Source organism: Saccopteryx bilineata, chromosome 1 (genome assembly GCF_036850765.1).
Source record: "Saccopteryx bilineata isolate mSacBil1 chromosome 1, mSacBil1_pri_phased_curated, whole genome shotgun sequence".
Taxonomy (NCBI): Eukaryota; Metazoa; Chordata; class Mammalia; order Chiroptera; family Emballonuridae; genus Saccopteryx; species Saccopteryx bilineata.
This window is the reverse complement of record NC_089490.1, coordinates 399,391,063-399,403,737: the sequence shown is the minus strand read 5'-3', so window position 1 is coordinate 399,403,737 and position 12,675 is coordinate 399,391,063. Positions and strand designations below refer to the sequence as shown.

At 62.5% G+C, this 12,675-nt stretch overlaps 1 protein-coding gene across 28 annotated transcripts in view; it reads left to right on the top strand.

The window, feature by feature from the left end:
- The window catches only part of NRXN2 (neurexin 2), a 111,120-nt gene that overhangs the window by 67,815 nt on the left and 30,630 nt on the right, over window positions 1-12,675 (top strand). For 24 of the 28 annotated variants that reach the window (XM_066251912.1, XM_066251906.1, XM_066251904.1 and 21 more), the window contains one exon: window positions 158-277. In XM_066251912.1, the coding sequence (XP_066108009.1) occupies window positions 158-277 (120 nt within the window). Of the gene's footprint in view, window positions 1-157; window positions 278-5,044; window positions 6,020-12,675 lie in introns of those variants that run through there. The other 4 variants (XM_066251926.1, XM_066251923.1, XM_066251924.1 and 1 more) reach the window with 3 other exon arrangements.

Here is a 12,675-nt window from a genome sequence, read left to right as displayed (position 1 = left end):
GAACCCCCGTTCGCCCCGCCCCCCCCCCAGTACTTAGCCCGCTCGGCCTGGCAGAGCTGAGAGCGGGCCTCTCAGCTGGTCCTGAAGCTTCTGTGCTTCCTGGGCTGGGAGGGGGCTTGACTGAGCGGGGTGTGTTCCTTCCTCCTGCATCTTCCAGGCCCCAGCACCACCTGCACCGAAGAGTCTTGTGCCAACCAGGGCGTCTGCTTGCAGCAGTGGGATGGCTTCACCTGTGACTGCACCATGACTTCCTATGGAGGCCCCGTCTGCAATGACCGTGAGTGCCCGGAGGGTTGTGGGGACCAGGGGGAGGTCCTGGTCCCTTCCTAGCCTTGGGGACTGCTGGGAGGAGGGGTGGTCACGGACAGCCTGGATGCTGCTTCCTTCTCATCCCTTGTTATGGGAGTCCAAGGGGCGCTGCTGGCTACTGTCCCCTGTCTCTTCTCTCACGCCTGTGCGGGACTGCCGCCGCCTGAGTTCCTGGGGTGACCCAGTGATACATGGACTCTCTTCTTCATTCTGAGCTGCTGGGACACTGCTCCCTTCACCCGTAACCGAAGGTGCAGCGTCAGTCGCCCTCCCCTGCAATTTTGGCCATGGCTGTACATGTTGAATGTGAACTCACACGTGTACACTACTGCACAGAGCATGGGGGTGCCGTCAGCCTGCACTCCCTTCCCTCTGGGGCCCTCAGTTATGAAGTGGAATCTGTTCCTTGCTGCCCAGAGAGGTCCACGACCCACAGCACAGGCCCAGGAGATCCCCAGGCAGGCCCATGGGTAGCTGGCCTCCCTGGCCAGCAGCGTGCAATTCTCTCTTTCCCTCCCAAGAACCCCAGCCGCGGGTTGTCCCTTGGGGTCACAAGGACACTCCCTAGTGTCCTCGCCTGCTTCTTCCACTCCCTGGTTGTGTATCTGCCTGCCAACTTGCATATTGCTTGACCCCACCCCCCCTTCCAGGGCAGCCCCGGCAGCAGTTTCCCCGTCCCTGGTGCTTGGTGGCCAGCCGCTGGGTAGGGCACCCTGGTGCTTGGTGGCCAGCCGCTGGCTCGGGCCCCTGGTGCTTGGTGGCCAGCTTGGTGGCCAGCTGCTGGGTAGGGCATCCTGGTGCTTGGTGGCCAGCCGCTGGGTCGGGCATCCTGGTGCTTGGTGGCCAGCCGCTGGGTCGGGCCCCTGGTGCTTGGTGGCCAGCCGCTGGGTCGGGCCGGCGGAGAGAGGACAGCTGGGGCAGGATTGGGGAGAGGCAGCCTCCAACCTGAGGGGGTTTGGCGTTCGCCTCTGCCGGTCAGGCTGGGGCAGCCTCTGGGGAAGTGCCGCTCCCTTGGACATCACTTCAGTGGTCACTCCTGGGGTGGCCCTGCTGGGAGACCAGGGATGGGACCACGCAGCTGCCTAGGAAAGGAGACACACGAGTGCGCGTGCGTGCTCGCTCACGTGCACACATACACGTGAGGACAGGGCTTCTCTATTCTATGAACATGGGAACTGAGGCCTGGAGGGTGAGTGGCTTTCTGGAGGAAGTGACTAGTAGATCTGGGCCAAGAGTGGGGTTAGTGCCTTGCCTCTGGCCACACCTCCGAGCCCTAGTACCGTGGTCATCTGGGTGGAGTTCTGAGTTTCTTACAGAATGCACTGGTTCCGGAGTGGGCTCTTGGATGGGTCATGGTTCTCCTTCTCCCTTGGAAAAATGTCCAGCCATCTCCCTTGGCACTTCCCGGGTGCTCTCAGGCAGCGCCTGCCCTGGGGTCCCTCCACTTCCCTGCCCTGTCCCCCAGGACTCTCCACATCTGACCTGCCGTGCTGTGTACGTCCCAAAGCCCCCGGATGAGGGCCAGCTCAGGGGCACTCCAGCCTGGCTGTCCAGAGTCAAGATGGGACTGGCTGGGCCCCGTCCTCGCCAGCTCATTCAGCCGAGCACACATCTGAAGACGGTGGTGACTTTGCTGCTAATAGGAACAGTGTTTTGGAGCTTGCAAAGCCCTCATAATTTGTTCCTCAGAGAAGGCAGTGGGACACAGACCGACCTCCCTATTTAACTGGTGGGGAAACTGAGGCCTCAGTGAGGCAGTTCCTCGCCCTGTCTACGTCAGAGCGCAGGGCGGAGCCCAGCTAGGACCTAGGTGCTGCTGATTCTCTAACTCACTTCAGCTCAGTAGGTCCCAGAGTGCTGAGGGTGCCCGTGCGGGCCCTGCTGGCTGTGGGTGCAGGGGGTCGGGATCAAGGAGCACTGCTGCTCACCTTCACACTGTATGCCCACATGGCGGAACCTGCTGCACGAGGGCACAGAGACGGGTGGGGGTCTAGGGAATCAGGCTGTCTTCCCGCAGAGGTGGGAACAGACGTTGGGTCCTCTCTGGTTCCAGGCAGGTGGGAGGAAGGGAGTGTTGGGTCTGGGGAAGTATCACCGTACAGGAACACTGGTCTGCAGTCTGGCGGCAGAGCCATGGAGGTAAAGACAAGGTGGGTGCGACCTGGGAGTCCCTGAGTGCCGACCGCGGGGTGCCTCTGAGGTCTCTGCCGCTGAAGCGCAGGGCAGGAATCTGGGAGTCGGGGACGGGCTAGGGCTTCCAAGCCACAGTGCCCTCTTCTCTCGCGTGGCGCCTCCTCCTGGGCTTCCGTGCTGGGCACTGTGTCGTGTTCATGCCATCTCTCTGGGGCTGCTCTTCTTGGGGCCCCACTGAAGTGCAAGGTCAAGCAGGACACCGGCTGAGGTCTGTTCAGATGTCCCCCTCCCGCGTGTGAAGGTCCTGGGGGCACCACTGGGCACCAAAGATCCCTTCATCGAAGAGAGGGAGGTGGGTGGGACCGGCCAGGGTGTTGGGTCCTGTATGGAGCCGTCTGGGGTGGGGATGGGGGGGTGGGAGATTGGGATGAGGAGGGGTCCAACCTGCAGAACATTTCCCCATGTTTGGCCTCAGTTTCTCCATCCGTGACCTGAGGACTATGCGGGAATCTCTGTGTCCCTTTAAGGTTCAGGAATCTGTTCTGGGAAGGGAGGCCAGAGAGATCAAAGGGAGGGAACTCATCTCTTCCATGAGAAAGAGGAAAGCGGGAAAAGGATGCAAAAGAGAATATGAAATGGGAGAGGAAGGAGGCGAAAAGGAGGGACGCTTTCTGACATACAGCTGAGACCCCAGGCTGCGGCCCAGGACCCCGCTGCTCCTTGGGGCCTGTTCGCTGCCCTGGCTTTCAGAGCCTCTCTGGGAGCTCCCGGGCAGTCGGTTCTTCATGGTCTCTGGGCCCGCTTCTCATCGCTCCATTTGCTCGGTTCAGCTCTGCAGCCTCTATTGATCTCTTGCACACCTCTGTCTCTCCCTTCTTTCTTACCCTCTGTCCCACCCCCACCCCCCACTCCCCAGTGCCACCCTCCTCCAATTCTCTCCGCTTCCCACTCACTGATATTGATTGGCCTCTAGGCGGTTTTCCTTCCTTTCCTCTAGCTACCAGTTCCTCCCTCCTTCCCTCTGGGACCATAAATTTTCTGCCTGCTCAGAGCTGTGTCAGTCTATATTTCAGAGCCAGGGGCACAAGCATGCGATGGAGAGGGCAGGAGAATCGGGCTTGGGGGGAGCTGTGCCCGATCCCCAGCTTGAATGCAGTTTCTCCTCTCTCCTGGGGACGTGCACCCCGCAGACCCTCCTCCTGGGTTTCTCGGAGGACACCTTTCTTCAGTTCTGAAGGGCCAGAGTCAAAAGGGACCCTGGTACCTAGCCAGGGTGGGAGCTGTCCTAGGTCTGACAGCACCCAGGAGCTGGGCAGCAAGCATGGGGCTCCGGGCCATGGCTTCTGCTCTGAAATGGAATTCAGAATCGATAAGCAGGAGCCAACCCTTTCTCCCCCACATTCTCCCTCCCCTTGCTCACACCACCCCCTCCTTTTTGCCCCTTCTTCACCACTTCTCCTAACTTTATGACACTGTTTCCTTGACTCCTAGGTTCTGTCTCCACCTCCCTCCCTCGTTTACCCCTTTTCTATCCGCCCTTCTTAGCAGAGCATCCTCTGGGCAGAACCCAGGTTGAGGTGGGTGCGGAGGTGGCATCCAGAAGAGAAGGGAGCCCCTCTTCTCTTACCTCTTGGGCTCTGCAGGTGCTTCCCAGAGACCCCCAAATGCCTGGGGGGCAGATCCCGGTGGAGGGGCACCTTGAGGACGAAGTGACTTCCTCAGCTGGACGTAAACGACCCAGGAAGGATTTTGTCCCAAGTGGGACACTCAGTGGACAGGTGTCCTGGAAACTTTCTGTGGAGGGAGAGGTTGAGGCTGGGGGAGGAGCAGGGGGCCTGGAGAGGAAGGATTAAAGGAGACCAGGAGCGTGTGCAGAAGGCTAGGGGCACCCTTTGGGGGAGTGGTAAGGAGGCCTGTGTGAGATGTGTCTTACTCTGGAGCATCTTCGAGGCTCCGGGTGCATTGTTGGTATGCATATGGGTGATCCTGTTCTTGGAGGGTGGGCTGGGGGCAGGTGTCTGTCTACTTGGCAGTTCATTGCCTGTGACCAAACATGTATGTGTGTGTGTATGCCTCTGTGAGCGTGTGTACACACTCGGATGAGTGTGAGTGCATGTGCCAACCTCTATGAGCACATGTATGCATGTATGTGTCTGAGCCTGTGTGTGCATGCGCGCACACCGATGCCTGTATGGGCACGTGGGTGTCTCCATCCCCAAGCCTGTCCACATCCTAGCGTACACATGTGTTCCGAGGGGTGCGTGCAGAGGTGTCGGTGGCCACATCTCTGCGCGCTGGACCAGCGAGCACTACTGGGGTTCGCCCAGGTGCGGGGGGAGAGGGGGAGGAGGAAGAGAGCCGCCTCTTTTGCTAGACTCAGTCCTGTTCAATTATTCAGCAGGGCCCCTTCTTCGGAGGGGGCCGGAGGGAAGCGCGCGCCCGGGCGCGGGGGAGGGGCGGGGAGCGCGCCTAGGAGAGGCGAGCGCTTGGCGGGCTAGCCAGGTGCCGCGCGCGGAGCTGCCCAGCGCCGCCCGCAGACCAGGAGCCGCTCGGGTCCCTCCGCCCTGGCCCCTCCTCCTCCCGCTCCCCCCCCCTCCCTCCTCGTCGCCCTCCTCCCTCTCCCTTCCAGCCTCTCTGCCTCTGCAGCAACACTCCGCTGCCTCCATCGCTCCGCCGGAATCTCGCAGGCTCGCGCCTTTCCTCAGCTCGGCCCCGCTCCCCTTCTCTCCTCTCCCCTCCCTTATCCCATTCCCCCCTCACCCGGATTTGCTTCCCTTCCCCCCTCTCCCGCCCCCTCCCCCCGGCCGCTCCCTCCTTTCCTGGGCCTCCGTCGGGCGGCAGCGGCGGCAGCCGCGCGGCCGCCCTGGTCTCCGCCGGCCTCGGCTCCTCCGCCGGCCCCCCGCTCCTCGCCTCCGGGCCCCTCCCCGGCTCGGTTTTTCCGCAGGATTCCCCGCTGTCCCTCGCCCGCCTGGCCCCGCGCCTTCCCTGCCTCTCCTCCCGGAACGATGCCCCCTCCCTCGGGCGCTCCCCCGGGTATCTGACGGCCCCCCGTGCCGCCGCGACCCCGCTGGGAGGCGGGGAGACCCTTAGCTGCCCGCGATGGACCCAGGCGCTCTGGACCTTGGCGTTGCCGCTCCGCAGACCCCGGATTCCCCGGCGGGATCCAGTTGATTTCGTTGGCTCCGAACCGAGGCTTGGGCTCCGGTTTTCCTTCTGTTCAGCCCTCCCCCCCTCCCGGGGCTCGGAGCCGGAGGGGGCTTCGCGGGCTGCGCAGCCCCGCGCCCCGCCCGCGGCCATGGGGCTGTGAGGCGGCCGCCCCGGGCCGAGATGCCCCCCGGGGGGAGCGGGCCGGGGGGGTGCCCGCGCCGCCCCCCCGCCCTGCCCGGGCCCCCGCCGCCGCCGCCGCCGCCTCTGCTGCCGCTCTTGCTGCTGCTGCTGCTGCTCCCGGGGGCGGCCGAGGGGGCCCGGGTCTCCTCCAGCCTCAGCACCACCCACCACGTCCACCACTTCCACAGCAAGCACGGCACCGTGCCCATCGCCATCAACCGCATGCCCTTCCTCACCCGCGGCGGGCACGGTAAGTGGCGCTGCCGGTGCCGCCGGCCGGCGGGCCCCGGGCCTCCGTGCGCGGCCCTGGCCTCCGCGGGCCGCACCCTAGCCTGCGCGCGCCAGGCCCAGCCCCTTGCTTTGCGGCCTGCGCCCCTCGCCTCCCGTCTTCTCAGCCCCACCCTCGCCTCTCCGTCGCAGCCCCTCTTCTATCACCTCATCTCTGCCTTCGCCACTTTCCCTCTGCCTCCCCTTCGCTCCTTCTCCCCAGCTCTGGTTCGTTACCACCTTCATGGTTTCTTCTCCCACCACCTCCCAGCCCCTGCCTTTCACCCTCTGCCCAGCTCTGCCCTCCCCAGCCTCCCTCCCTCATCACCTCCTCCGTCGCTGCCCCGTTTCTCCATCTGGCTTACCTCCACCTCTGCCTCACCCTCACCTTCCCATTGCTGCTCTAGCGTCTGTGCACCCCATTGCACCCCATTATCTTCTTATCTTTGTCCCTCCATGACCACCCTCCTGCCTCTGTCCCATCTGTCATCCCCACCTCTGACATGTCCATCTCTTCCTCTTTCCCCTCTTCATATCTGCCTCAGTTTCACCCCCCCTTCCCTTCTTCTCCCCATTCCTGCCCTTCCACACCTGCCAATCAGCTCACTCCCCTGTCCCATCCTCCTCTGGGCCTCACTCCCTCCATCTTCAGTGCTGCCTCCTTGCTCCACCCCACTGCCTCCGCCCTGCCCCCACTGCTGGTCCCCAGCACCTCTCACCCTTATAGCCTTACTGCTTGGACTTGACTCCCCCAATTCCAGTCGCCCCTTCACCTCCCACGTCAGTCCCCATCACCTCCTGGGTCAGCCCCATGTCACTTTCCACTCCTGTCACCTCACCTCAGCCCCTCTTAACCTCCCATCTCTGCCTACTCTGCCTTTCCTCTCAGACTTCACCAGCTCCATTCCTGACCTCTGTCACCTCTTGTTTCTGCCTGTCATCACCTCCCATCTCAGTCCCCTCATCACCTCATGTCTCAGACCCTTCAGATTCTCTGTGTCACCTGTCCCATCTCTGGACCTGCCACCCCCGTCTCTGCCCTCCGTGTTCTCTGGGCCCCAACGCTGCACCCTCACACTATCCACTCGCTGTCCGCCCCTTGCCTCCTGAGTCTCTTCCTGTTCACGTTTCCATTTCCACGTCAGACTTAGTCCTGTCTCGCTTCAGTCCCTGCTTCACATTCCATCTCAGAGCTCCAGTCATCTCCTGTCCCGGAGACCCAGTCACCCCCTGTTTTTGCTCACTAATCACCTCCCTCTTCCCCTCTCTGCATTCCACATCACTCCCCCTCTGGACCTCGCCATCACAGCCCTAGGGCACCCCACTCCCTCCGCTCTGTAGCTCTTGCCTCTGGTCTCTGGACCTCTGTCACCTCCTGTATGGTACCACTCATCACCTCCACCTGAGCCCTCAGGCTGCTCCCGTCTTGATGCTTTGTGGCTTTCCATCCCGGCCTCCGTCTTGGGCCTCCGTCTCGGGCCTCCGTCTCAGCCCGCCACCACTTCCCACTTCCATGTCTCCATCACCGTCCCTCCCTGTGCTCTCATCACCTCTTACACAGGCCTCCCCCTGGGCGCTCTGACACCTGCCTGCTCCCACTGCCTTTATCTTTACTACTCCTGTCACCTCTTGTCACTGCGCCTGCGCCAGGTCGCCCTCCGTACCCTGGCTGCCTCCCCCTTCTGTCCTTCCCTCGCTTCCCATTTCTATCCAGCCATCACCTCTCGCTTCTTTACCTCATCTTTGTTCCTCCCTCCTCTTCCACGCCTGCATCCCCATCCCGCCCGTCTAGGCCCACCGTGGCGTCCCGTCTCTGTCTCTGCACCCTCTCTGCCTCCCCGTTGTTGCTGTCCATCTGTCCGTCCTCGCGTCCCGGTCGTTGTTCCTCCGCATCACTTCCCATCTTCCCACCTCTTGTCTCTTCATCTTTGCTTCTCTCCTACTTCATCTTTATCTAATTTTTCATGCCTCTACTCTCTCCTTACCCAGTTCCCAGGCGTGTCCCCTTCCCGCCCCCTCTCCATCGCTCTTCTCTCTTCCCTAGCATCGCCTCGTCTCTCTTCCCTAGCATCGCCTCGTCTCTCTTCCCTAGCATCGCCTCGTCTTGTCTTGTCTAGTCTCTGTCCAGCTAGGACCTCTCCATCAGACCTTTCCTACCTCCTTCTCGTTCTTCCACTCACTCACCCCACACTTTGCTCCTCATCTTAACTCTTTCTCCCCATTGTCTTTCTCCCCATCCCCTTGTCATTGTCCCTCCTTGAGGCCCAGTGTTGTTCCCAGAGGGGCCCAGCTGGGACATGGTCTTTCTGGGCAATGGGGAGAGGCACAAAGGGGCGAGACAGGAGAGGGGAGCCGGGGACATCGGGAGAGCGGTGTGGGTGATGAGGAGAGCTGGTCGAAGAAGAATGGGAAGGAGAGAGGCACTGGCCCCCAGAGAGGAGCGGAGTGGAGGGAGGGCTCTGGGCGCTGGAGTCGGGATGTGAAGCCTGGGAGGGAGGGAGAGAAGTGGAGGAAAGAGCACTGGGGGCTGGCAGGGAGCCCATGGAGTGTTGGTGCTGGGGTTGTCTCAGAGGTGGCCACCCCTTTGCTAGGCAGAGGGGGGGAGAAGCCCCAGGAGGGGCAGTGACTGCCCAGTGCCACGTAGGAGCAGAGGAGCCGAAGGGCACCACTGATGGAAGGAGGTGGGAGACTGGGTGGAGGAGCCCCTAAGGGTTAGGTGAGAGGAGGGAAGAGGGTCAGGGGACGGGGGTTGGGGGGGCCACCCCACCTGTCATGGCTGAACTGTACCTCTGCTCACCTCGTCATGGGAGTGGCAGAAGGCCAGGCTTCTCCGGGGCCCCATGCTTGGCTGGAGGAAGAGGCCAGCTTGGAAGACCTTTCTAGGCCAGGGGAGACCTTTCCTCTCTGCCCCAGTGTCTCCTTAGCATCCCCGAGTGTGGGGGAGCCTCTCTCTCTGCACATGCTTCTCTCCTTCCCTTGGGGGAGTCTCACTGCATTTCTTCTGGTACTCCTTCCCTCCTCTTCACTCGTTCCTCCACTGACCCTTTCGTCCCCCAGCCCCTCCTGTGACATTATACCCCTACCGGATACCCACGACACCTTGCACCTGGTGCTGGTTGAGCCATGATTGGGCCAGGATAGCTGGGTCCTAAAAATGGCTTGAGAGGGTGACACTCTCCTGACTCTTGACCCAAGCTTTGGTTTCAGAGTCCTTGAGGAGCTTTTCAGGCCCGGCCTTCATTTCTGGTCCCCTCTGAAGCCAGGACTGGGGGGTCAGTCCCAGCTCAGCTCTGGGTCATTAGCTCCCGGGCTTCTGGACTCATCACCCCTCCAGCTTATAAAGGGGGCTATCATTTGTTCTGATGCTGGATGCGGGTGTGTTAACCTGGGTTTCTAATTGGATGTTTTATGGCTAAGAATGGGCTGATGACTTGAAGGGATATTATTCTGGGGTTCTAGATCAAGAGACAGCTGGACCCAGGGGTTGGATCTGTGGAGATCCCTCTGGGTTGGGAGGGTCCACGTACAAGAGCTGGGCTGTGGGCACCGAGCATGTGGCTTTCTGAGGTTGTGTAGGACTTTTTACCCTTCCGTGATTCTTTACCTACCGGAAGGTTTCTGCCATGGCTTACGCCGCAGGAAGGCGGGAGGCCAGGGTCTGCACGTGCAGCTTTGACCACAGGAGCACCCCGCTCGGGGTGTTTGCATGAGACGAGTCTGTTGTCTGGGTCTTGGTTAGCTAACCCTTGCTAATGGTTGGTTGTTGTTGTTGTTTTTTCTAGAATGCAGGTGTGTGGGAACTCTATGGAAGATTCTTGATCATTTAGTGTTTTACTGGGTCACTGAATTTTTGGGCCTAGGAGGCATTGAGGGGATTATGTTGGGTGTGGGCAGAAGGTGCCAGCCTTGGGCCTTTGGGTGGTGGATCAGAGTGGTCTCGTCTTGGGCTTCAAGGACGTGCGATGCTCCTGAAAAGTTAAGCCCAACAGAACTCACTAGTGGTGTTCTGGGAGATAAAATACAGTGGGTCTGGACCAACTGAGGACACCATTTGGGCCTTGACTTGGGCCCCTCTCTACTCTGCAGCCTTTCCAGACCTTTCAGAAGTTCTAGATGTGGTGTGACATCCTGGACTCCATAGCTCTGTGCTTTCCCCCGGGAGTGGCTAGGGCAGAGGGTGCTTTGTGGGGTGTGAAGCAAGAGGCCCAGGAGGGTCCAATCCAGGGGGGACGTGGCAGGACCCTGCCCCTCCTTCCTCCCCTGCCCCTCCTCCCTCCCCTGCCCCTCCTTCCTCCCCTGCCCCTCCTCCCTCCCCTGCCCCTCCCTCCTCCCCTGCCCTCTGCACCCTCTGGCAGGAGCACGGGCTGGGGAGAGAAATGTCTCCCCAGGGTAATTAGTGCTGCCCCAGTCCAACAAACCATTCATCCTTCACCTCCTCAGCCCCAGAAGTGTCTCTGCCCGATTCCCCTACAGTGTAATAAACGCCTAAGGCGTTTACAGATTCCCGCCCCTCCGGTGCAGTAAACTGGCCGCAGTGTGAGAACAGCTGGGTAATAAATCCCAGGGGTGGGGGAGGCCTGGCTGAGCAGGGGCGGGCAGCCCAGGTTCCCTCGGCCTCGGGGGCGAGGACTTGTGCGCCCTCCTGCCCTGCGCCTGCCAGCCCCTGCGCTCGCCGCCTGCCATGGCCCGTCTTTGTGTGCTTGCTGCCATGTTTCCCGGCTGCCTCGCGTCTCCTGTGGGGGCTCAGCCTCTCCACGCTGGGTCTCTGTGTTGGTGTGGAGCCTGTGGGCGTGTCTCTGGGGACGCAGGCTGTGGGGCCTGGGGCTTGGGGTGTGCATGCTGCCTCCGATCCCTGGGCCTCGCTGCCCAGGGGGACCTGTGGCTGCCTGCACCTCCGGCCTTCTCTGGGCTCAGGGAGAGCTCCCCCAGGGTAGTGTGCAGTCTGGGTTGCTGGGAGGGCAAGTGAAGAGCAAGGGCCTTCTTTCCCCTCGACCTGGGAGATTTGGGAGCAGGCCCCAGGTAGATGGCATTTCTCTTGCTGGTCTGAGAGACCAAGAAACCCAATAAGCCATTCCTTCGTCTCAGTGGGTGAAGTGTTGGAGCCAAGGGGGTGAGCAGGAGGCAGGGAGGGTGTGTGTGGAGGAGGTCAACATCTTAGCTGCCCTGGCCCTCCCCGCCCCCCAAATCTGGCCGAGCAGTTTGTGAGTGAGTGGAGGGAGAAGGGAGGACCCTGGGTATTGTGGTTGCCATGGAAACAGCCGATTTTTCAGAGTGCTGCATTGGGAGTGGAGAGACTATTACTGGCTCAGGCCTACCCTGTTCCCGGCCTTCAGGCCCTGCCCTTTCCCGGCGGGGGCCCACCCTGACTGTGGGTGCAGCTCACTGAGGACTGCCCCCCCCAACTCGCCACCCTAACCTTGGGGTTCCGTCCTGAGGGGTGACCCCTCAGCCCTGGCCCTTCAGGGCCCTCAGGTAGGAAGGACACCTGGGTCTGGAGCGGGCAGAGCCAAGCTCCCTGTGCGGGCTGGAGGTGCTGTCCTGGTCACGTGCTGAGGGAGGTGGCAGTGTTTAGACATCAGGGTGGTTCTCCGACCCCTGTGCTGGCTCTGGGGATCATCTGTCCTCTCTGGCCCTGCCTAGGGCGATGGAGGGCACTGATACACGTGCCCGGCGAGTAGTGGTTGCTCCCCTCCACCCAGCCTCCTGCTGGCCTCCTGCCTCTCTGGGACCCAGGCGACAGCCTTCTCCTGAGCTCCTCCCTGGGCCTGCGGACGGTGCTGCCCTCCAAGGCTCCCAGGAGTCCACTCTTTTTGGGGAGCCTGGGAACTCCTGGGCCAGAGTGCCCTGACCCTGAACTTAACTGTCTGAACTACAGTGGGGCTCCTGAGTCCCGGAGGGGGAGACCCTGAGGTGCTTGAGGGGCCCTGCCTCAGTGTCACTGGCTGGGCTACCACCCTGACAGAGCAGGCCTGTTACTTGAAAGTTCTCAGGCCCTCCCCAACCCCAGTGTCTGCCCCTGCCCCAGCCCCAGTCCCTGCCCCCTGCCCCTGCCCCAGCCCCAGCCCCAGTCCCTGCCCCCTGCCCCTGCCCCAACCCCAGTGTCTGCCCCTGCCCCAGCCCCAGCCCCAGTCCCTGCCCCCTGCCCCTGCCCCTGCCCCAGCCCCAGTCCCTGCCCCCTGCCCCTGCCCCCTGCCCCTGCCCCTAACCCCTGCCCCTGCCCCCTGCTCCAGCCTCTGCCCCAGCCCCTGCCCCTTCCCCTGACTCCTGTCCCCGGCCCCTAACCCCTGTCCCTGGCCCCTAACCCCTGCCCCTGCCCCTAACCCCTGCCCCTGCCCCTGACCCCTGCCCCTTCCCCTGCCCCAGCCCCAGTCCTAGCCCCTGCCCCTGCCCATGCCCCAGCCCCTGCCCCTTCCCCTGACTCCTGTCCCCGGCCCCTAACCCCTGTCCCCGGCCCCTAACCCCTGCCCCTGCCCCTGACCCCTGACCCTTCCCCAGCCCCAGCCCCAGCCCCAGCCCCTGCCCCTGTCCCTGCCCCAGCCCCTGCCTCTGTCCCTACCTCTGCCCCTGCCCCTTCCCCTGACTCCTGTCCCCGGCCCCTGACCCCTGTCCCCAGCCCTTGACCCCTGCCCCTGCCCCTGC